The sequence below is a fragment of the Trachurus trachurus genome (genome assembly GCF_905171665.1).
Source record: "Trachurus trachurus genome assembly, chromosome: 11".
NCBI classification, from domain to species: Eukaryota; Metazoa; Chordata; class Actinopteri; order Carangiformes; family Carangidae; genus Trachurus; species Trachurus trachurus.
The window spans coordinates 27,740,197-27,765,731 of NC_139904.1; the positions used below are offsets into that span (position 1 = coordinate 27,740,197).

At 40.7% G+C, this 25,535-nt stretch overlaps 1 protein-coding gene across 1 annotated transcript in view; it reads right to left on the reverse strand.

Moving 5' to 3' along the window:
• The window catches only part of thsd7aa (thrombospondin, type I, domain containing 7Aa), a gene marked incomplete at both ends in the record, with an annotated part of 104,201 nt that overhangs the window by 68,269 nt on the left and 10,397 nt on the right, over positions 1 to 25,535 (reverse strand). Inside the window, one exon of the mRNA XM_083981569.1 lies at positions 1,221 to 2,385. Coding sequence (XP_083837695.1) covers positions 1,221 to 2,385 — 1,165 coding nt within the window. The remainder of the gene's footprint in view (positions 1 to 1,220; positions 2,386 to 25,535) is intronic.

Consider the following 25,535-nt stretch of genomic DNA (forward strand, 5'->3'; position numbering starts at 1 on the left):
CAACACATGCTACTAAGTAAACCCATTTTCTGCAGTAATTCCCATGTGCTACAGTGGATATATTGTGTTCTTCAACCTCCAAATCTAATTCATCTTCATCCATGAGTCCCAGTCAATGCTCCTGATAAACCAGGCTACGTTACAATTCTTTTTGGGATTTTTTGCTCAGATCTGATTTTTTGTTTGGCTGTTGACATCACCATCTAAAACGTGGCCTGTATCAGATTCCAGTGTGAACGGTTCTGAACTGACCCGCATGCGCAAAAGAACAAACACCAGGCACAGCAGCTGTTGTACAGGAAACATAGAGGGAACGAGTATTTTCACTTTCATTTTTTAAATGTCTGTGAAGTGGAAGCTGGAAAATGTCTGAGCAGCTGCTGAGGAGGAAAAGAGTGAAGAAAATGAGCCAAAATCTGTGTTTTACTTTCAGTTAGGCTACCATTACTTTAGTTTGTACCTATATAGGAATAAACCTCCTAAAGTGTCTCAAACTGCTGTGCAGCATTCGGTTTATTAAGAAACAACATCAACAAGTTATTAAAAACCAAAGTTTAACAGCACGTGTCCTTCTGTATTTATAATCTCCTCCTTCAGCCTCACGTTCTCACTACAGCTGCTCCTCAAATTATTCAACGTTTTATCAAGCCGTTTTTTTATTGCTCTGTATGTAGTGTGTGTGTGTGTGTGTGTGTGTGTGTGTGTGTGTGTGTGTGTGTGTGTGTGTGTGTGTGTGTGTGTGTGTGTGTGTGTGTGTGTGTGTGTGGTCCTGCCGCTGCTTCTTAAAACAAAACCTAGAGTAAACATTGTAAAGTGACACTGAACACTGTTCACACTGGGGTCGCATTGGAAAAAATCGGATCTGAATCTGATTCAGGGCCATGTCAGATTCAATGCAACTTGTGCTGTTCACACTGTGAAAAGCAAATCGGATATGGGTCACATTTGAGTGAAAAAAATGGGATTCAGGTCACTTGTAACTGCAGAGTGAACGTAGCCTATAGTGCTTGTGGGTTGTCCATGTTAGTTTGCCTCATTTTTGTGGACACAGCATCTCACCAGCAGCATGATGAAACATCTTCAGTTTCTCTAGCCCAAAGCCTTACAATTTTACATAAAGATATTGCAAATATTAATATTACAGTGAACCTTGTAGTAACATATCATCATAAATGAACCCTGGTTATGACACATGAGGATCTGGTTTCAGTCATTCTTACCTGAGAGCTTCAACATCCCCACTCTTGTGGACACAGGCAACTTCTCTGGTCTGGTATCCGACCTGCAGGTCCCAGAACTTCCCTCCTGGCCGGTTCTGACGGTTCCTGATCCTCTTCTTCTTCATGAGTTCTTTTGTCCGAGGATCCTTTGACTTGCCCCTTTCCCTTAACTTCTCTCTAACTTTCTCTCTGATTTTCTCTCTTTTCTCCTTGTTTTTAGCCTTTTTCTGTCGTTTGGGCCTGTCTGGTTTCCTGTTTACACCACCCAGTTTCCTGTTGTGTCTGGATGGTTTGTCACCATCTCTGGGTGGTTTACTACTGTCCTTGGAAAATCTATCTCCTTCTCTGTGCTGGTTGTCACCCTCTCTGATCTGTTTGTCCCCTCCTTTCGATTGTTTCTCGTCCTCCCCGGACTGTCTGACACCCTCCTTGGACTGCTTGTCAGTCCCTGTGGATGGTTTGGCCATCTCTCTGGCCGGTTTCTCACCCTCTTTGGAGAGTTTATCACTTTCCCGGGTTGGTCTGATAGCTTGTCTGGCTTCCCTCGATAGTGGGACTGAGCAGGGCCCCCATGGTCCCACTCTAAGGCTATAGAGGCTCTCCTCTCCCTCACACTGCCCTGGCTGGCATGTCTGAAACTCAGTCAGGTTTGGGCAGGCTGCTCCACCAAACAGTGGTGGAGCCAAAATGAAGCGGATCCGGTTCTGTAAACCCCACCCACAGCTTCTCGAACAGGAAGTCCATGGGGTGAATTCAGACACCACACAGTCCCGGGGGCAGGGAATAAGACAGGCCTGTTCTAGCCGCGGTTTGGGTTCGAAGTATTCGCAGATTGCGTCCTCCGCAGGCTCGCCGTTCACTTTCTGCACACATCCCACCTCGCGGGTCTGGATGCCCTCCTCTCCCCGGGTGCACACGGCGGGCCGCTGCACCCCGGCGCTGCGCATCGACACCGGCACGCACTGGTTCCAGGCACCCAGCTGCCAGTCGTACAGATCCTTGTGCCAGTCGCACACTCTGAAGCAGCTCTGCTGGTTGTCCGGTCGTTCCGCCTGGTCACAGTTGGTGTGCAGAGTGGTCCAGCCTTCGGAGTGGGCGCACCACACCGCCCTGCTCTGGCTTCCTCCAGGACCGCACTCGCTGCCCATACATCGACCCCACGGACCTGGAGAGAAGGAAAATGGCAGCGGTGAGAGAAAGGTCTAAATGAAGACTGACAAGAATGAGAATCACTGTTTCTACCATTGGTCCAAACAGGCTGAACAAAGGTTTGCAATTTGAGGTTGCCACTGAAGTCACAGTTTGTGTCACAGGGACAAGTTTAAGAGGTTCTTCCAGTTGGGCACATAATAGTCATGGCCACACCCTCAGATCAATGCTCACACCAAACCATCATCTAAATATGAAATAATAACCTTCCTCTTGTCAGCTTTCTGCTACCATCTCTTGTGTTATGGTCGGTTCTGACCCGAGTCTTAAATCAGCTGTAAAACACACTAAAACAATTATTTATCATCCCATTAGTTTCTCATCTCTTGGTTACGTTGTTAGGATTCCTTGTCCATGAAAAGGTTGGTTTGCACTTTTGATTTCTGTTTTAACTCTCATTATTGTTCTTATTGTTATAACCGGGTCAAAACCGACCATAACAACACAGATGTCATAATATTAACCAGAGCATTTTAGAATTTTGTGATTTTTTGTTTGTTTGTTTTATTTTGTCTAAATAGAGGTCCCTGACAAAGTCAGCAATACATAAACTGATGTGGTACTTTTATGCATTAAAAACCTACAAACAGGCGAGTGGCCACCCTAACACAAGAGGAAGGTTAAATCTGAATAAAAGATTATGTTCAATTTTACCATTGGGTGGTGGACCTTTATCACATAAAATGTTGGCCAGTTAGGACAATGCAGAATGGAGTTAAAGCAAGCAGTTTCATGGCAAAGGATCAATATTTTTCACCGTTCCACAGAAACTCACAGTTGTCACTGTGAAGATTCATCAACAAACACACCAACACATTTAAATAACAATAAATGAATGAAAATGAACACAGTCAGGCAGTGTATTTCATCCATTCAAATCCATTATTCAGTTTCCACAAAATAAAGCATACATAAAGCATTTTGAAGAAAAAGCTAAGAGAAAAGGTAATACAAATTAAGATCATAATCCACAGGGTATCTTGTTCCATGTTGTTGTGCCATGAAAAAGTGTTGCAAAAGGACAAAAAACACTGATAACAACTGCAAAAGAAACAAAAGAGCAATGAAATGTGAAGCAAAACTATGGGGTGTTTTCTGTAGAGAGAAGCTGGGCAATCAGTAGCATTATATGATGACACAAATCCTCCAATCAGTAACAATGGGGTTCTGCAGCTGGGAATACAACAGGCTCTGACTCCAGGGTTTACATCACCTCATCTGCAGCAATCACACTCAAGGACTAGATGGTGTTGACTGTCTTCACTGGTTCAGATCTAAATCAGTTGTGAGGGCCACATGTCATCAAATAGCTGTTGAGCCAAAAAGGTCAAAGGTCAAACAGTAGGTGGCACAGTAAGGTATAAATACTGAGATGTTGATATATTTTACTGGACCAGTGGAAGCTTTTCTCCAGGGACCTACTGTGTAACTTTCCTCCCAAAATTCCATGTTCATCTTCCACAGCTGTCAAGGTATTAGAGTCAAAACCAAAGTACCATCCATCACAGTACATGCATCTGTCATACATACTATTGAATGAATCCATTCAGAGTGGTGAATCAAGAACTGGCTGTTAGTTTTAACAAACAACTGCAATTCAATTGTTTGCAATACAACTGCAATACAAATCTGTGTCAGATGGTGTTAACTGGACAGAGTGCATAAAACTACAACTACCCATGGAGCAAGAGACTGAGTTCTGTCTACCACTTGGGAATAACATGTCAGCAGACAGCTGAATGAAGCAGCGCTTCATGCTTCCACTCAGTAAAGCTGTCAGCAGGAGACCTAAGAGGAAACATTAGCATGGATCAATACAAATTAGGAAGAAACTGCCTGAGACATGAGAGAGCTGCGGTCACAGAGCGAGTTTATATCACTGGCTGCCACGATCCACACTGTTCATTTGTCCATCCATCTATCTTTACTACTTCTCGGTGCAGGGTCAGGGAGGGGTGCACCCTGGATGGTCACCAGTCTATTGTAGGGTTGGCATTTAGAGACCAACAACACACACACTCACACGTACAGTACGCATGTGTTTGGACAGTGGAAGGAAGCCAAGATAAGATAACTGTTTTCAGGTTTATTTATTTAAAAAATCTGATAATAATATAAAAATATTATTAAAATATGAAATAATCCATTAACAAAATACTGTTGTATAAAATGTAATATTAGAAAATAAATAAGTAGTTTGACAAAATATTCTAGTCTGATTTTCTAAATTTAATCATATCACTCAGTAATGAAATAGGTTTACGGTAGGCTATATTCCAATAACTTGATGGAAAGACACTTTACCCCTGGAGAAAACCCACAACAGAGAAGGACAAACAGCTTATTTTGAAAGATTCATCAAAGGCAGAAAAAATGTGTGAGTTGTTTATGTGTTTAAATAGGCCATGTCAAATTCAAATAAACAAAATGATCACAAAAAATATCAAATAAGGTTTCCAACATGTGAGAAAATCTCCAGTGTTGCTCCCTCTGGAACACCGGCGTTGTTCCTCACTTCTGTTCCATCTCTGCATTACATAAAAGTAATCTGCTTCATCATTTCTAGGAAATTTGAATCTCTTTAATTGTGAAAGTCTTCAATGGAAATTGTGCTTTGTGGGTTGACTGTCATCTTGCTGTTATTGTTTACCCACAATGCTGTCATCTGTTAACAAAATGTGTTACAATGAACTTCACTTGTTTCATATGAAGAACTGACAGACTGATCCTGTTCTGCTTCGGTTGAGAACGTGTGCTGCAGAGCAGAACAAAGACAGCTAGAGCATCTCACTATTTGACAACTTTCTTTTGTCTCTGTGTATTTTAGCACATGTCTTAAGTTAGCATAAAAAATCTAATATAGTTGATCTAATAGCCATTTTTATCTGTTTCCCAGGGTTGCAACCTGCTACAAACTAGTTTTTAATTGCATATAGGAACAAGTGAAGATTTATTATAGCACAGAGATGACACTGGTAAAGGTTTTCAGTGCTCTTCATGGCCACCAACCAGGTGCACACAACGCACACTCATTGGTCCAACTTCAAATATTCTGGTGCCTATGGATCGAAAGAACATAAGCAGCCAGACGGACATAGGAATAAAAAAATATGTCAATGTCCAAGGAGGAAAAGCAACCATCAAGCTTTGGTGCATTAGCTTGTTAATTTCTTATGACTGATGGACTCCACTTCATCCATTTACCTTGGCTTCAGCACTTAAAGGAACATTGTGTAACTTCACCTGTTAGGCTATCTATTCATGAAAATCAATTATTTGGTTCAAAAGTCTGTTTTTCATTAATCAGTAATCCCCCTCATCAACAAACTGAAGTGTTCCTTTCAGCTCTGAATTTGCCGTTCATATCATTCATATCTACATGGAGCGGGTAAGCTCGGTGCCAGCTGCCATGTGGTGTCGCCATGTTTTTACGTTCAGTGGCAGCGTGACGGTAGGAAACCACGGAGACTCAGCGGAATAAAAAAAAAAAAATACGATTGAGTTGCTTGCGATATACAACCACAACGCTAGATGGGAGTAATTCTGTAGGCTACCTAGACACTGTTGTTGACATTCAACCACTAGTGGAGCCTGTAGTCATGTGACATCATTCACAAGACTGTTGTGCAGTAAGAGCACACACTCTGCACCCTGGTAACCTTTAACCAGCCCCCTCCCTCCCACCTGACTGGCTTCACTCAGGAGTCTGATTATACCACAAGGAGAAATAAAGCACAGTATGGAAGGTATGAAAACAGCACGGAGGTTTGTACTGCTTCACTTTATGATCTGCACTTGGCAGAGCAGATCATAATCTATTTTTTCTTCAGCTTCCCACAAATCCTGTGTACTGAGGCACTGTAACCACCCACTTACTCTGGAATCGCCCCTATGTTGTGAGTGCAGATCGAAATGTGTCGCAGAAAAATGACAACAGCAAGGACACTGACCTTGACTGAATGATCTAATGCACCACAGCAAGTACTGCATGCTGCTTTCCAAACAACAACAAACCCTTGATCTCACCATGCAGTAACATTAAGAGCTTTAAACCAGAAGAGGTAGGCCTTCAGGGATGGAGACAGGAAAAAGCTGCAGCGTGCAACCGCAGCTGAAGAGCAGATTCACGTAGGTGAAGGTGGACAACAAAAGAATGTAGGGAGGGAAGCCGTAGCACAACATCAGAGGGTAACACTTTACTTGACAGGTGGGTGCATAGCACATTCAGAAGACCTTGCATAAGGTGTTCTCAATGCATTCACAATGGCTTCATGAGGCATGACTCAGCATCCATACATCAGGTTACATTACTATGGAATAACAACGAACAAGCGTCCCCTATAATCGCACTTGGAGATACAAGAACAAAATGCCCCTATTCAGCTTTCTATTGCAATGGATCATAGCTTTATGAATGTTACTTTGTATGCCACTTTACTATACAGGTGGAGAAGAATTCATAACGGAATGGCAACTGATGCTACCACTGGGATGTTTTGGTGGGTAACTTTGAGCAAAGCAAACAATCAATTCTGCATGACTTTAACTCAGCCTTTAAGTAGGCCTACTTCCAGGTGTGATAAAGGGACTTTGATGAAACATCTGGGTAACACACTATGCATTTCTGTCACTGTTTTATGAGGCCTTCTGCAATAGAATGCTGAGTAGGGGCATTTTGTTCTTTTATTTCCAGGTTTTGAAGAAAAAAAAATCCTATTTGTTATTCCATTCCATGTAATCCAATGTATTGAATGTTTTATGAAGCTGTCACTTACAAACACCTTATCTTATGGATGCTATGCACCCACCCGTCAACTAAAGTGTTACCACAAGGGTAACAACAACCAATAGATCCATGGTAACAACACAGACAACCTGGGCTGTGTGTGTGCGCCTACATCCATGGTGTGCGCGTGCCAAAGAGAGAGAGGGAGTAACGTTAGCCTACGTTCAAACCTGCTAGCTGTTAGCTACCGTAGCTCAGGGCGTTGGTCTCCCGTCGGGTAAACGGCAACGCTGCCGTTTATTCCTCAAATGAAGCTCGTGAAGTTGTTGGGTCTGTCCGGTAGAGTTATCCATCACTGCAGTTGAATTAGCCGCTAAACTGCTGGACGCTAAAAGCGAGGGGCCCGTCTGTGTGTTGACAATTCACGAAAGCAACGTGAACGTAAGTGCCGCTCATGACGTTGAAGAGCCAGCGAAGCGCTCTGCCGTGGGAACAAACTGCGCATGCCCAGTATGGAAGTATTTCTGTGCCATCGGAGTTTGAATATGAATTTCTAAGATCTAATTATTTCAGCATCAAAATCAGACTTTGAATTTTAAAAACCATCACATTTCTAGCGCTGAATTTCTTTTTTGCCTCAGATTTTTTTTCAGTGTTGAAATAAATTCAGTTTTTAAAAAAAAATCAATGTCTCAAAATATTCAGTTTTTCAAAATTCGACATGTAAAAAAAATTCAACATTTCAAAAAAAAAAATCACTATAAAAAAATTCAGTTTCTAAAAAAAATTCAACATCTCAAAAAATTCAGTGTCAAAAAATTCCTGGCTGCCTGGCCAGAGGTTAGTTCTGTTGAGTCGCTTTTAACAGACTATGAAAATCACCAAATGATGACACATTCCTGTAAAGTTATCTGAAATAAAAAATAAAAAAAGATTAACCTAAGATAAACCTTAGATTAACTGAATAATTTAATTTTTCCTGACAGCCTAGGTGAGGGACTGCCTAACCTGCCTCTCTGACTGCATGTCACTGTGACAGCAACTATACTGACGTAGACTGGAGCAATGCTCAGTTGCAGAGGCCACACCACTCAGACCTAGAGAGGCAATGTCTGAAGGATGCCACTCCCCAGGAAGGCCCACTGCATCATCCCAAGCCCTGTGATGAGACAAACTCAAAGAGAGGTGCTTCACATGCTGGACTGTGAATGAACTGACAGGAGGACTGCAGTATGTCAGGCTGTGTCACTTCTGGTCTAGGCCCTCTCTTCTGCCAGTCAACATACAAGGGGAGGACATTATGGATATCTGGGTGTGCACCTGGACTGGTCCCTGAATGCAGATGCCATCCAGAGGGGACAGAGCTGGCTCTCTTTTCTTCAGGGGGCTCAGGTCCTTTGACATCTGCAGTGAAATGCTGCATGTTTTATCAGTGAGTGGTGGCCAGTCAGTGTACTGTTTCATGCTGCAGTGTGGTGGCAGCAAGCACGTCTGACCTGAACAAAAGGAGACTGGGCAAGCTGGTTTAAAAAAAGCTGCAACTGTGATTGGTTAAAAAAAAAAAAAAATCTGGATTCCCCCCAGACTCTTCAACAAACGTCATTGAGAGACACATCAATGCAAGATGCACAACATCTTAGACAATACCAGCCTCTCTCCCCTCAGTGCTCAAGGTCAGAGCAGAACAGCTCCATCAGCAGCCAATGGCTTGTCTCTGTGTGCCGCAGGACTGAGAGGTTCAGGAAATCCTTTGTCCCCACCGCCATCAGACTGTACAACATCTCATCCAAAGGAGGTGGCTTATGCACAGACTCACTGAATTATCAGTATTTATCACTTATTAACTGCTATCAATCTTATGTTACTCTAAAAAAGTTTTTTTTGTAACTTATGGCATTACACCTTGGCCTTTAGTTCTACAATACGGAACCACAGTCTCTCTCTGTCACTCCCTGTCCCCCAGTCTATGGCAGGCAGATAGACTGCTGCTAATTTATTATTCTTTGATTCTTCCCCCAGCAGGATGGGCAGTTGATTCAAATTTTTGGAATTATGTTTCTCTAATATTTATATATTTTTCACATTTGGTGAGGAAGTGTAATTCTGTTTCTGGTTGACTAAGGCTGCAGTGACAGCACAGCCTCTGCTCTGCAGGGAGCCAGGTTTTCCCTGTTTCAATAGCAAGGCTACATGTGTTCACTCAGTCTGTACTTTGTCAGGGTTTGTTTTAGTTGCTGATCAGTCACCATGCTCAAATAATCTGCTGTGCTGTACTGTCGGTTTAGGGCCAGATAGCACTGCATTCTGCTCTGTGTTTTTGTTTGTGTTTGCCAATAGGTGATGTAGTCTTGTTTCAGCTGTTTAGTCATTTGGTTGGGTCTGACTCTGGAGCTGCAGGACCATGCATCTGCCACTACTCAACACTCATGTTCACATATGGGTGTACATGTGTATACATCAATATATGATTGCTACCATTACCAGCCCCTCTTCCCTGAGGCCTTGACCTTTCTCTGTTAAGTATCATGCGATTGTGATTTGGCGCTGTATGAATAAATATTGAGTTTGGAATCATTATAGTCCATCGCAAAAAAGTAGTCAAGACTGCAAGACTGAGAACAAATGGTGTTAAGACAGTATTTAATTTGTAATCGAAGGACATAGTGAGAATCATAGCAGCTGCAGTTTTCCTGGAGGAAGCATAGAGAAGCAACAGAGGCTCAGACGAAGCAGCATTCATGCATTTTTCATAAGGCTTGTCAAAAATATCGAAGCCATCTCTCCCAGGATGGGACATTACATGGCTAATTTGGGGTGTTGTGCTGCTACATGGAAGACGGCTTCACTATGGAGAACTGCTTGTTTAATGCAGTGTTTGGCTCTATATATTGTGTTGAGGCAAAACATCAGCAGATGGTACTAAGTTGTCATTTCTGACCTGGTCAGCATTTTATGACCAGCAGCAATCCCAGTCCAGTCTGGAGCCCTGTCTGCACTGTGTCTATGGACAACAATGTACAACATACAACACAGCAAACAGCTGCTGACACCTGCTGACATGACATCTCCTTCAACAGCTCAACCTCCCTCATTAGTCAAGCTTCTGTTGCAGGCAGGACATGCTGCTCCTCAAAGATGAGCTCTTTTGTTTATTATTATACACACACACACACACACCTAACATCCTCAACTTGAACCCATCAGCACCCAGATGTTAAGAATATCTCCTTTGTTCTGTTCTGTTCCTTTGACTCGATGACTAAGAGGAAGGACTATTTTCACATTTTAATCACAACATTAACACAGCACTGAGACCAAGTGACACAAAGTGAATAAAAAGAAGACACTTTGACAGGCCTTAGTGTTCCTCCTGTGAATTTGAATTCACAATAAATAAATAAATGAGGTAAAGTAAAACTCAGATATTGTAAACTCTGAATAAGTTGTCTTTGCAGTAGAAATCTAAAAACAATCACTGCATTTCTTTATATACACACACGCACACACATTTCTAAATATATTTAGACAGTAGCAAGGACTTCTAAAGAAACACCATGCTTTGAGTAGACACCTAAGCCTGACTGTTATTGAATGAGCAGGAGAAAGAGGCAGAGTAGAGGACAAACAGCATCAGAGAGGAGATAGTATCATGTCTGTTTTACAAGATCTGCTCTTCTGATGAAAAGGCATCAGCCAGTCAGAACCAGCCGGTACCAGGTCTACTGGCCTCAAAAAAGAATAAACTCCCTGAAGATGATGGAGTAAGGATGTAACTAGGAGAGGTAGGGGGCTCTGGGTTTGCTGTGGTTGGAATCACCAACTTTACATTCAAGTTTGGTTCATTGGTTGCATCTGAAGGGATTCAATATAAAATCACCTCTTCTTCAGAGTCTAGTGAACCAGCAGAGGACTACACTGCTCCTCTACCAAACTTCCAGATGTCTTGAAACATGGTCTGAGCTGGTGCTTGCCTCTAAACCCACCACCATCAGCTATGCTCTCCATAGACCTCAGGCCAATCTGAGGACCTACTTCTGAATTTTATTAATCTATCATCCACTATTGAAATTGCTCTCAGTAGCTTAAAAACTACTGTGCTCAAACCTTTACCTAAATTATTCAAACTTTCCAAAGTAAGACAGGCAGTCTCTGACCTTGCTTTTATCTATATGTTTTTCATATCTTGGTCAAATTATACATAGCCATAGAATTTATTTCTACTGCGATATACTGTAGATTTAGAGATCTGTTTGTCTACCGAAAAACCATGTCTTGTAACATTGGAAGAAAACCAAAATGCTGGTCATTGGTCCAATCAGTCATAGACTCCAGTCTGGTCCAGAGACAGTAAATCTCAACAAAAAACATAAAGAGGTCTGAAAAGTCTCCAAATCTAGTGAGGAAGTATTGGTTCACTGCTCTATTCGTGAAGTAAATCATCATATTTCCACCTTTAAGGCAAAATACTGTATTATTTATGAAGTCCTACTTAGGTCTGACACTGTGTCTATATTGGAGGAACAGTGTAGCATGAGCAGCACGTTAGCAGAGAAGCAGCACCCAGTTACCAGTGTCTCCACAGACGGATCAGAGCAGAATGTAGGTCAACGCTCGGAAGAAAATAGTGTGAAGTCTAAACACAAGATTCAATTCACATTCATGTGCATGCAGCATTAATCAAATGAGAGTCACTATTCAGCCTTGTGATTCTTTTTCCTTCACAATGCGTCTGATACCTCTTTCAGTACCCATAGTACGTCTAAGCAATGCCACCAATGCCACCTGTTCCTGTTCGTTGCAGACATCTGAACTTGTTACTTAATGTGACTCCAGCTTAAAATCTCCCTGGGCCTGATAGACCGAGCTATAACAGAACCAGGAGTTAAAGGATCAGGCACCACCACCACAAAAAAAACCCTCACAGTTGTAAAAGCTGAAGTTAACTGATGAAGCCACATAATGATATGTGTCAGTTTGTACAACTGGAGCAGTAAGTCAGACCTGTTCCCAGTGCATGTTGGACCCTTTGTCACTGGTGCTGTTCATTATTTTGATGGACAGAATTCCTAGGTACAGGGAGTCCGGTTTGGGAGCCACTGGATTTCATCTCTGCTTTTTGCAGATGTTGTTGTCCTGTTGGCTCCTTGGAGCCAGGACCTTCAGCATGGCAGTCTGCAGCTGAGATGAGAATCAGCACCTCCAAGTCCGAGGCCATGGTTCTTGACCAGAAAAGGGTAGCTTGCCCACTCCAGGCCGGAGGAGAGCTCCTGCCTCAAGTGGAGGAGTTATAGTATCTTGGGGTCAAGTGAGGGAAGGATGGAGCGTGAGATTGACAAATGGATCGGTGCAGCGGCCGCAGTAATGTGGTCGGTGTCTGTTGTGGAGAAGAAGGAGCTGAGCCGAAAGGGGAGGCTCTTGATTTATTGGTTAATCTACATTCCTACTCTCACATATGGTCATGAAATTTGGGTCATAGCCAAAAGAACAAGATCTAAGTGTCCCACCAGAAGGACACACTGGGGAGAAGTCGCTGACCAGGGAACGCCTTGGGATCCTCCTAGTAGAGCTGGAGGAGGTGTCCAGGGAGCATCTCTGCTGAGACTGCTACCACGTGACCCAGCCCCGTATAAGCAGACGAAGATGGATGGATGGATGGATGGATATATGGATGGTTGGATGGATGGATATATAGATGGTTGGATGGATATATGTGTCAGTGGCCCAGTTATGCCTTGGTAAAGGAAATCATTGCCCCTAATCAGCCTGTATTCTATTCAGATGATTTTTTCCTTCATGTACAATTCCTTAATACACACAGAGCAAAATGGTCTTTTATGAATTGTACGCAACAACAGACTAATAAAAACATTCAGGCAACAGAGGTTTAATTTATTCACAGGATTAGAATTTAAAATCCCTGTTTAAAATAGCTTCACAATAACAGACCACATGCAGCTTTATTTTTTCCACTCATGGACTCTAGGAAAAAGTATTTCCTGTGATCCTCATTAAAGTCATGTACAGTATCTTCTGCAAAAGTGTAATTAGCACCCTTTTTTGTGAAATAATGGCTGAAACACAGGTTTTTCCACCAACATCCGGTCTTCTAGATTAGAACATAGGCGCATACAACTTCACTTTTTTCCACTAATACGATGCCGATAATGTGGTTACTGGCTGCATTATGTGAGGAACAACAGGATTATTTAAGTTTTTTCTTACTTTTTTAGGAGTCTAAGCATGTACAGTACTGGTGCATATATCCTATTGGAGCTTAGAAATATAGTAACAATAGAAGTAGCAGCAGTGGCAGTAGCAATATAGTAGTAGTAGTGTAGGGGCGGAATACCAACTGGTGTTGCTCTTCTAAGGCAGTGCTAGTTACCTGTGGTATTTAGCAACTGTTGGATTGTAGAGGTTTTGCAACTGAGGCCAAAAACTCAGTAGACGATCTGTTTAAAACTCATGAAAAATGTTTAAAACAATCGTTTTGTTTTGTATTTTGTCATGTTAAAGCTGTATTTTTTTGCAGATCAAATTGCCTAATATTATTCTCAACACTCAAACATATGAAGAAGTTTGTTGCCAAAAAAATCCTACAGCAATTTTGGAGGGATGTCCAGTTTTTGTCACTGTTGTGTCATAATTTCTCCACTTGGTACTCCACTGTGTAATGACCATGAGATGTATTGTTTTGCATTTTCTATCAATGTAAATAGATGCGACCAACTAAATAAGGAAATTCCTACTAGAGCAGCTGCATTTTACTTGGGGTTAACCAGAGTCACTTTAATCAATATCAGTTTTTTTCTAAAAGATCTCTCTGATTGTTTTTCAGTTGATCTGCACAGGTCATAGGTCACATAAAAGGTGGAAAAAAATCTGAAATTATATTGTATATCTTGGTTTTCATTTTTTATTTAACCCAATCAAAAAACAAAAAGAACAGACCAGGGAGTCATGTGAACTACTCAATATACATAAATGTCATGGGAAATACAGCAAATGAACCCATGCTTCTGCACCATCTCCTCCTGCTCAAGCAAATTGCAGAGAGGGGAGCAGATGGCACCTAGGGGAGGGATTTATGGAGGTGAGAATGGGGGTTGATAGATGGTTGGGGGGTGGTGTTGATTAGCCCACCATAGGATAGGCTCACTGAGATCTCAGCTGCAACATGTTGCCAATGATATATATAGCTCCATCACTTCCAGTCAGGAGTGTTTCTCACATATAAAAACAGGGTGGGTGAGTGTGTGTATGGGGTGTGGAATATTTATTGCATCAATTGGTTTACCCCCAGTCACCTGACATAGACTGTACCTGCTGCCATGCACCTTGGCAATTAACAGAGTTTAAGATTAACTCAGTTTCCACAATTCCTATTCTATGCATCAAAACACAGAATGCAATCTATTGTCCCATATTTTTAATTTGTCCATTCACCATGTACAAAAGCTGTCAGATCCCCTGTGTGCTGCTGAAACAGGGACTCCATGTTTTAAATCTTGAACTTGGCAAGCTCTGTGTGTTATTAGATGAATGCATCATTGAGATTTTTGAAAATGTTCTTGTTTACACCAAAGAAATATGTGATATCTCTCCACTAGTGGCAGATGTAGATGGACAGTTGATTTCTACACAGTTCAATGTGTGCTAGATCCATTTCCTAATTGATTTTACTCTCTAATGGCCATTCCACTCTTGTGCACAGCTTCTGAACATCTTCAAATGAGCCATGCTGACTATTGTATATTCATATATTCAAATTAGCATATTGTAATTGAAATATTAATGTTCACAGGATGGAAAACAAGCAGGGATGCAGCCATGCAGGTGCATGTGCTGTGCAATTGGTGAAAATAAAAAATCAGATATTGCAGGTTTAAATTTTTTATGGCACTTTCTTCCCCAGCACATTCTCATTTTTTATCATACACTACAAACCTACAATGCCCTCATATATTTTTCCATAAACTACTTGTTCTATTTTCATACACACAAGTTAGTATTTACTTAGTATTTATTTGCATGATTTTAGGCTTTTTAGTTTAATTTCTATATGGTTAATTAGGTTGCAGATACTAATTTATATATTTTGTTCAGAGTCCAATGTGTTATACATAGACATGTCAATCAAAAGTAATTTATGAGGACTTCCAGTAGGTACTGCTGGCTTTGCCTGATATGTAGTGTATTATATAAGAGACCAAATGTAGATCTCCAGAACGAGGATGCAGAATGTCAGCTGCAGTATCTGTATGTGTGAAAAAGATAACATTTGTGGCTGGCTTTGAAAGCTTCTCTTAGTCACTTCCATGGAAGCCAAATGGCACTGATATAGCTGGAGCTAGACTGCCATGATTAATGTATCGAATGACTGATGCTCTGGGTTGTTATTTACTCATTTCGTGGATTTTTTTTTTCTACCCACAAATACGAGTGAGGGACATCACTGAAAGACGAGCACATTTATTTAATTAGTGTAGATGAGTGGAGGAAGGGCAGTGAGAGGAGAGGGACGCCCCTGCTCTGATGAATCCAGCTCTTGTTCAACCTTCAGGGAAATATCTCAGTCTGAACTAAGACTGTCTTGGGCTGGGACTATCATGCCAAACCACATTTATGACAATGAATTGATTTGAAATGATTGAAATGATTGCATTTAAGCAGACGGTGCAGGCAGAAGCCACAGAAGTCAGATACTCTGGTCTGGTTGGTCCACAGCAGCTCCCAAAGATGAGACCAAAAAGAGTGTCACATTGTACCACAGCACGCCTCAGTACTGGTTCTGTCTATTGTGAAATTTCTTACTTTAACTATAGTGTGTTAACTATGGGTTTGTGCTATTGTATGTTTTTGTAATTAGAAACTTTGTACTTGTGGAAGGAACATGGTGATGTTTTTTTTTTAATCATTAGTTTATATACTTCTTTGGTTTGACTTTTTCCATTTTAGATTATAAATAACTCTCAATAGGTCAAGTCTTTAGGGCTTGTTTTGTTCTTTGAATTACACAGCACTCATTTAATATTAACCAATTAACATTTACTTGTTATTTCCCTTTTCCCTACAAACATGAGCCAGGTTGTGAATTGGCAACAAGATATGTTCTTTAAGGGAGGACACAGCTGGTAACATAAGGATAAAATCCTCCAGGCCAGACCTTCTCATTTTGAGCTCTGTGCACGCAGAGAGGCAAACAGCCAAAATCCTTATTGCAGAACCCTTATACAACTTTATACAATCTGTATTATTGCTTTCAGCAGAGTCTCAATGTGTTTACACATATAGTGGGATTGTTGTCACCAGTTACAAAGAATCCTTGAACCTGAGCACAACATAGTGATTATACAATAGCTTCCACATGAGAAGAGGGAACCACAAAGCAATCCTGCCACTCACTTTTCATCTGAGTCAGATGGTTCCTGATGTTGAAATCACATCTCACAAACCGTACCCTCGGCATGCTGCAGAGCATCGCTATCAGCTTGTGCAACACGATGGCAGAGCAGCCGAAAAACGTAAAACTGCTGATGCCGTCGTTGACAATGACTGTCTGCACAGTGAAAATGAGTAAGAAGATGACTGTTGTTGTTAGAGTTAGCTAACTTCACCCATGTGTTCCATGCTGAGAGAGATGTGAGATGGTTTCAGAGTCTCCAACTGTAGCTTTAAAATATGGGCAGACTGGGAACACTCAAAAAGACACAGTATTGGAGATGTCCCTTGTCAAGGAACCTCAGATCCTCATGTGGCTGGCTGCTTCCAACACATTAAATCAGAGGACTGAATGTTCACTTACTGCCAAATGTAGTAGTGTTGGGGAACTACTTTGCAAGCGTAGCTTGTAAAACTATGTAGTTGAGCCTGGCAGTAGTTTGAGCAAACTACCTGTCTACCCCTGGAGAAAGGTCGTTTGCAAAACTACAGCTAAAAAAAGTAGCTTTAGCAATACTTCTACTCATTATACTCATTTAACTCAGTGTTAAATCAACATGTGGTATAATATCATACCAAAAATTCACATGCCAGCAGAAATATGCCTCTCAACTGTCACCATAGACATGTTGGGTAATATAAAGAGAAAATTATGAAGAAAAAAAATTATATTAGGCTATGTAGGTTTTTTCTATATAAAAAATATTTCATGTTATTGGCCAAAATTCTAGTTTGTTAATTCAGTAGTTAAACTACAAAAATTACCCAAAAAGTAGTTGAAATGCTTGACACAGCACAAAATATGATGTAGTTTAATACCAGCAAGTTACAGCAAATTGTAGTTAAGCTATGTAGTTCAAGTATGTAATAGACCCCACCCACTGTGCCATTCAAACAAGATAATCAATGTTATTCACTGCAGCTAAGTGCTTGATCATAATTCATTAGGCTGATTTGCTGCTCCTTGAGTGCTGTGTCAGTAGTTTTTATCTTTCTTTAGTTGACCTATACCTGCACTCTCTCCACTTACAACATAGTCAAATGGAATATAGAAAACACTCAATTTAGTGATCCAGTTACTCTCTCCCTATATCTGCCTATTGGAGACTTCAACAGTATATCATCATATTACATTAGTATGGAGATAGTAATGGTACGGAGTAACACATAAACAGTCTCTTATAGCACGTAAAGCCTTTTGGTGTGTTTAAGACACTGGTGTACAGAGAAACAGGTTATTAAGACCACCGTGGCCAAATGAGAAATAGCCACAATTATTTTCATTTATTCCCACTCTGCTGCTCCTCTTCAGCCACGTACAGGCAATATTGTGATGCTATGGTTATCACAACATTTGGGGTGTCTGTCATTCTGAAAGTCTTCCATGCCAGAGACAGGTTTTTATGGTTTGTATGCCAGTACGAAAGTCAAAAATTTAATTTGTAATTTGCATGGAAACAGACTCTGAAAAGAACGTTCCACAAATCACATCACACAAAGCGGAGTGATCAGTTCATTATAAATTAAGAGACTTTATTTGTTTCTGAAACCCCTAGAGGGAGGTGTGCAAGAGTAGCTGATGATGTGCATGCCAATGTTGTCAAGTGAAAAAAGAAAACTGAGATAAATTCTCATAAAGAGGAGTTAACACAGACGGACCAAAACAATCAGGCACAATGTTCCAGCTCTTTTAACTCAGGTTATTTATTTACTTTATTTCACTTTCAGTTACACACACAATGCAGTCAAACAATTTAAATGATTAATGACACTTTAATTTAATTCATCATTAATCAACTTTTGTTTATGTTCTTTATTCTTATTAATGTGTGAAGTTTTATAAAGATCAGTTCAACATGAAAGAGCAAAAAGCAGAAACTCTTTGACTAATGGGGAGACTCACTGTACAATAACTGCCTGGCCACAATGTTTGTGTCAACTAATTGTCAAGGCAACAGTTAAAGAAAGGACTCAATATTTCAAATCAAATGAGGGGTGGTAAACACAAACTCTAAAAAATAAGAACTCTGTAGGACAAACTATAATAAATATGAATTAATAAAAAAAAAAGACTCTTATACTAGAACAGATCCTAACCTCTATGAAATCATTTTTAGGATTTTTAGGATTTTAGGATGAAATTTTCATTAGTATGGCTACTGAATACCGCTATCACTCTCTGGCCGGCACTCTGCTGCCGACATCCAGAATGTAAAATGACAAATGGGTTCTCTGTGTTCCCAGAGGGTCTCTTGGAGAGCTCCATTGTCAGACAATATTTAGCATAGCACAGCATTAATATTTAATGTTAAAGTATCATTTCATGCGGCGGGTGGAGAATGATTGCCTTGCCCTCCGGTGATATTCACCTGGTTGGTTCCATAATAGAAAACTGAGCGCAGGATCTGTGCACCGAGCTCAGAATGTGAGTGTTCTCTTATCTCTTATTCTAAACGTACACACATTACTCCAAATCTACATATGGCCATGGTTCACACATCCATTGATTTACACAAAGCACAAATAAACACATCCTCACACATAATTCAGGTAGCTGGTCAGCCACAGTCACACAGACACCCCACTGGGCCAATTGCTTTTTAGATCAAGAGATTGCTGTTTCTTGTCCTGCCTTTCATTCTGTTTGACTTGTGTAATGTCAGTGCAACCCCTTTTCACCAGGAAAGAGCAAAATGTCAGATTGACATTATTATTATATGACTTGTGTCAGTTATATCCACCCACCCATTGGCTATGCTGCTTATCAGGGTCATGGTGGGGCTGCAGCCAATCCCAACAAGACAGCTCACCATTCTACCACTGGGCCACATATAGAGACAAACAATAGACAATTTAACCCTCCTGTTGTCTTCTGGTCCAAACTGACCCAATGTTTCCTTCTTCCATTGTACCTTTTTTCCTTCCTTTCTCCCTTCCTTCTTTCCACAATCATTTTCCTCTTCCTTCCTTCCTTCCTTCCTTCCTTCCTTCCTTCCTTCCTTCCTTCCTTCCTTCCTTCCTCCTTTGATCCAATTGACCTGATCTGTTTCCTCCCTCCATCTTTCTTTCCTTCCTTTTCCCTTCCTTCTTTCGTCCCTTCTTTCCCTTCTTCCTTCCTTCTCCTTCCTTCCTTGAACGAATCTGTTCCCTCCCCCCATCTTTCTTTCCTTCCCTTTTCCCTCCCATCCTTCCTTATTTCCCTTCGTTCTTCCTTCTTCCTTCCTTTTTGACCCAATCTGTTCCCTCTCTCCTTCCTTTTCCCTTCCTTCTTTCCTCCCATCTTCCCCTTCCCCCTTACTTCTTCCTTCCTTTTTGACCCAAGCTGTTCCCTCTCTCCTTCTATCTTTCCTTCCTTTTCCCCTTCCTTCTTTCCTCCCATCTTTCCGTTTGTCCTTCCTGCCTTCCTTCCTTCCTTCTTTCCCTTCGTCCTTCCTTCCCTGACCCAGGAGGACAACAGGAGGTTAAAGTCACCATTGAACCCACTGTGCATGTCTTTGGACTGTTGGAGGGAGCTGAGGAACCTGGGGTACAAGGAGAACATACACACTCCACTCAGAAAGGCCCCAGGCCCCATCTGCTGTGAGGTGACAGTGGTACCCACCGTGCTTGCCCTGTTTCTGCTATATGACAGAACTAATTTGTCTGCACTGCATGAAGGCAGCCATTTAAAACATTCATAGCATAGCAAATCTGCAGGACACAATGTTTTGAATGAATACATCACAACAGCATTCAAATCTTTTACGCTATCTGGGCTTTTAATGAAACAACTCTGAGGAAAGACTGTGAAATAGAAAATACAGTCTCAATTTTTTTCCTCATATTATTTGGTTAAATTTTGGTCTAATATTCTCAAAAATGTATTAAAAGAATCCTTTTTTGGCTCATTCGTGTTACTGTAAAATATTTTTGATATCTTATCCTGCACTTAGAAGCTTTTACAGATGTTTATGAGATTTCATGCCACCAGCTCTGCCATGACTGTCTGTGAGTTTTAGCGTGAGTGAAATGACTGACAGCTTCTGACAGCTTCTTTTTCTCTGTCACTTGTAAATGCAGTTTCTCATGGAAGCTAATGATGTTGTTATCTCCCTGTAATTCTGACTGTTGGTGTGCTTTAGTTCCCTCAGCCAGTTACACATCAGACGCAGGCTGGGAGAAAGTGGTGCACTGTGAGCTGCTGATGATCCACTTTACAAAATATTGAAATATCCCTTTAGTAATAATAATAATAATTTTTTTTAAAGCAGTTACCAACAATAATGCTGAATACTATTACAGTTTTAATGAGGGATACACTTATCAGCAGATTCCATGCTACAGGTTGATAAGATCTCATCTGCTGCTGAACAAGTTTCTATGGGAGCCAGAGAGAGGGAGAAAGGAATAGAAAGTAGAAAAGTAGGAAAAAGAAATAGAGCAATGGTATGAAGAGATGCCGCGCAGCCACCAGCACTGGCACCTGTAGCCTATACCTGCTGCTGGTCAGGGAGTTCTACACAGAAAACAATGCGAGCAGCTGTTTTTATTCGCACCATTTGCTGCCGCTGAGCGCTGCACTTTGATTGAGGAAGTCATTATTTGTGCAGCCAATTGGGAATAGTCATAACATGTTCTCTCACACCATCACCAACTCATCACACAGCTCATTTGATTCTTTCTGATGATCATTATTGCCTTTACTCTCTGAGATAGTTCAGTTAATAAATCTCACTCAGTCATTGACTGGATTGAACTGAACTGAACCACTGAATGGAGAAGTGATGGTGTCTGATATGAAATCGTAATCAACAGTAATCAATAAAATAATAGAATAATGTTCTCTGTGAGGACTGGAGGCCCATCAATGTTGTATCTTAACTGATAAACTGTGGTGTTCATACTACACCAGCTTTGGTCTCAAACACATTAACCACTTTGAATTTTTGTTTTGTTTGGCTGTTCAGTGTGTTATATGTAAATGAGTTTGTCATCAGTTTTCACTGCATTCATCAACTTATCATTAATGTGACCTTGGATGTATTAAAATTCTTATTATTCCTATTTAATCAGTCGACTGCCTTTTTCTCATCTAGCTAGTGATGATCAATGGAGAGATTAAACAGCATATGGAATGATATGGAATGGCTCTGTTGTGATACTGTGCCAGATAACATTTAATATGATGGAACTTGATGTTAACCTCTCATTAACAAGGGAGTGTGCACTGCTTCCCTTTATTTTGGATGATCATTTATTTAAGGGCGAGCGTGTCTCTTTTGACCCTGAAGCAGACAGCCCACTTGCTGGGCTCTAGTTGTGTTTTGACTTCAGTGGCCTCCTCGGGGCCTCATTAGGCAGAGGATGACTGCTGTGACTGTAACTATATCTTCAAGGGAGTCTCTGCCTCCAAGATCTAATGAATAATACAGCGATGACTGCAGTTAAAGTGTGGATATTAATGGACTTTCTACAGATTTTCCTGGTGTAGCGAATAGATATTTCATTTTTTCCATCTGTCTGTTTACTTGTTTCCAAATGACTTTGAATTTTTGATTCAATTCAAAACAAGACTAGTTGACTAAACCTGCTGCAACACAGAATTCATGAAGCACCACAATACCATAATGTTGGTGCCCTGGTATCAAGTATCAAGTACTATTACAGTTACTGATACATCATGACAAAGAATATACAGGGGAAAAAAAGAAAATAAAGTTTGCACTGATTGTGGAAAGACTCTCAATGCATACATTTAATTTTGATATTTCTTCCTTCCTACAACCTGCATTGAGTTACCTGAGATCCGGACATGAGGATTTCTTAGGGGTTACGGGTCAGGGTTTAACTACAAGATCAAAGCAGGATAAGAAAGTGAGCTAAGTGCTCTATCTGTATGTCTGTTGTACATCTAAGCAGCTCTGTCCATGGTCCTGAAACAAGAGCTAATTGTAGTCACGTGTAACTTGACCAGTAATTCAGTTGGTAGTATTTACTATAGACACATCTATTGTAGACCATGCATGCAATGCATAAGCCACAGTTCTACAACACAAACACTCATTTGCTGAGCTGTGGTGCTGCCAGTAATCATATGTCATATTATGCAAACAAGTCAAATTGTAATGTTAATATAGTCAAATTTCAATGTCAAATAATTGATATTTGTTTAGCCAAGATTTTTGGTAGTAAATAGTTCTCTGGAGCCGTTGAAATCCTGTGAGGATTTCAGTGTACCTATATGTTTGTATCATTAATCCAGCACTCGGGTCTAAACAGAAGAACAGTATCATTTTGAGCAGCAGAGTTTTTACTTAGTATTACCTTTATTGCTGTTATATACATTTTTATTAATAGTTAGCTAATATGACTTTTTTCTTTTCATTTTCTGGTCCTTGGATACTTTCAAGTCAAGTCAAAAGTTAGGAACTTCGTTGCAGACGAGCAGACACAACACAATGATACCACACATCCCTACATACCACACATAAGCACAAGTACTTACAACAATGGTTAAAAGGGCACATACAAAGATAAAAGTGGTTAAAAACAGGTTAATTGAAGTTAGCTGTTGGGAAGTCAACTGGAGGTGGGGATGAAACTGGATTCCCGGAGTGGGAGTGGTCTGTATTAATGTGTTTATTAATTTAAATCTTTGCATTCATCAAAACAAAGTTAGGAGACACTCTTACTTAGATGAATAATTTACATCTTAATCTACAGTACTGCTGCCCATGCAAAATAAATGCAATTTCATTCAGAGCATTTGCTTTTAATGAATAAAGTTTTCTCTGAATTCTTAACCTGCTGATAAAACCTGTGCTGAGTGGTTGTTCTTTACCAAAGAGACTGACAAGCTAAGGACAAGTAGGTGGGATCTAAATGTTCAAAAGGACAGGTGTTTATCCTGCAGAGGGATCTGAGCAGGTGTGATGCATCCCAGAACTGCCTTATCATTCAGTACAAAGGTTGTGTAGTTTGTGATGCAATCTAAGACAGATAGAAGACTGGGTTGTAAAATAACATAAACAGGACATTTATTTACAGTTGTATTGACCTCTCAATATCAATAAACAGCCTGTTCTGTTCTCTTTTCCCATGAGTGCAGTGAGGAACTATGGATATATGTGGGAGAGATAGAGTGGAGAGAAACTCACACACTCTTCGATAAAATCTTGGTTTTATGTTGTTATAATAATCTGCCTGAAGAAGGTCCATGACCGAAACGTTGTAGTCTATAAATTGACTTTTATTGCAAGTGCAGACAGTGTGCGGGAATTCTTCTAAAACTTTATGTTGTCCACTCCAACCAAAGACTTCAATTATAACAATGACACAACGCCAACACTCGGTGCCACTACCAATGAGAGTTCATGATTCTCAATGCAAAATTCAATGCTAAACAAAAAACTGAAAATGTGCACCACATCGCTAAACGCTCACTGATAACAACAACAGTATATTGCAAAGATGGCTGCATGTGAACCATCCACAAAATGTGAAGAGGATGATTCAGGATCAAGAGGATTTTAGACGGAGACCCAAAATCTGCAAATTGGAAATTGCTTATCATAACAGTTCAACAATTTAACAGCAGGCAAAAAAACATCCTGAAGGACTTTGTTTAAGATCCAGCACGAGCTGCATTAACACAGGCCAAGCAATCTGCCATAACCCACAGCCACACTCTGAACAGGCACTGCACATGTCTACAATTGTTTTTTTTTAGTTTAGAAACAATGCAGCCGGTGGAAGATCAGGTGCATCCTCACGTGTGTGTTTACTATCTGGAGGTAAGATGTGTCAGGTGCCTGGAAGTCAGTGCTAATAGAGGCTGGCATTGAGAGGAATAAGCTGGTTGATAAAGAGCTCTTAATGCTGCTTATAGGCCAATCCTCTGGCACGTCTGCTGGGGGGTCAAGTTACACAGGAAGCAGCAGGAGGCCAGAGAGAAGCTAAGGTTTATCTGAGAGCAGGAGGATGGAGCTACGGTTAGTTGAAAGAGAATTTCTCTGGAGGCAGGAGGCAGCGCCGTAACATCCATCCCTCCACCTCCATCCATCTGTGCAGGGTGGGGGTGGTGGGGGTAGAGGGGCTGGAGCCAATCCCAGCTGACAACACCCAAACAGTTGCTTATTATACCACCGCCCTTCCTTTTGGCCATCCCCACTTGCTCCACACATCACACATCATATTGTCTTATTTTAATGAGGTCTGTTAGTTAGTGAACACACTGTGATATTGAGGTGTGATGGGCAGCATCTGACTGATTCAGATTCTAATGGCCCTGTAATACTAATTGCTGATTATAGAAGCTGAAAATCAGTTGACAGTCAATTCAATTCTAATCTCATATACTCAGTATAAGCATGGCCAGCCCAGCCACAGCATGGTGGATGCTCCTGGTCAGCAGGTCAGAGTTAAATGCTACTGGATGAACTATCACAACCTCTACAAGATGTAGACATATACAGTATATCTATGGATCTATTAGGAAAGTAACTTTTAGATAAAAGCATCACTGTGCCAGAGACCTCGTAGTTTTTGATACAGTCAAGTGGAAATAAAGACATACACTCAACTATACATCTACAGCAAAGGGGTGGTGTTTGAAATCATGTCTTGTGAAGAAATTGACTGAATTTAGTCACAGTTCTGATCCCACTGAGTTTAGATCCTTATGGTTTTGGGGTTCAGAGAAAAGGTAACAGTAGTGTGATTACGTTCATTATTATTTAACTTTTTAGAAGAAGTAGAAAACGTTAAATAACAGAAAAGGTAACATGGTAACAACCTTTGGTTTATTGTCCTTAAGAGGAAGATTCTAATAACACAACTCTCAGGTTGTTGATTTTTTTCCCTTTATTTGCAGGAGGATATAAGACTTGTATAGAACTGTGGTAAATTTAAATAAATAAATAAATAAATAACATATCTTTGAACTTGAATACAAACCAAAA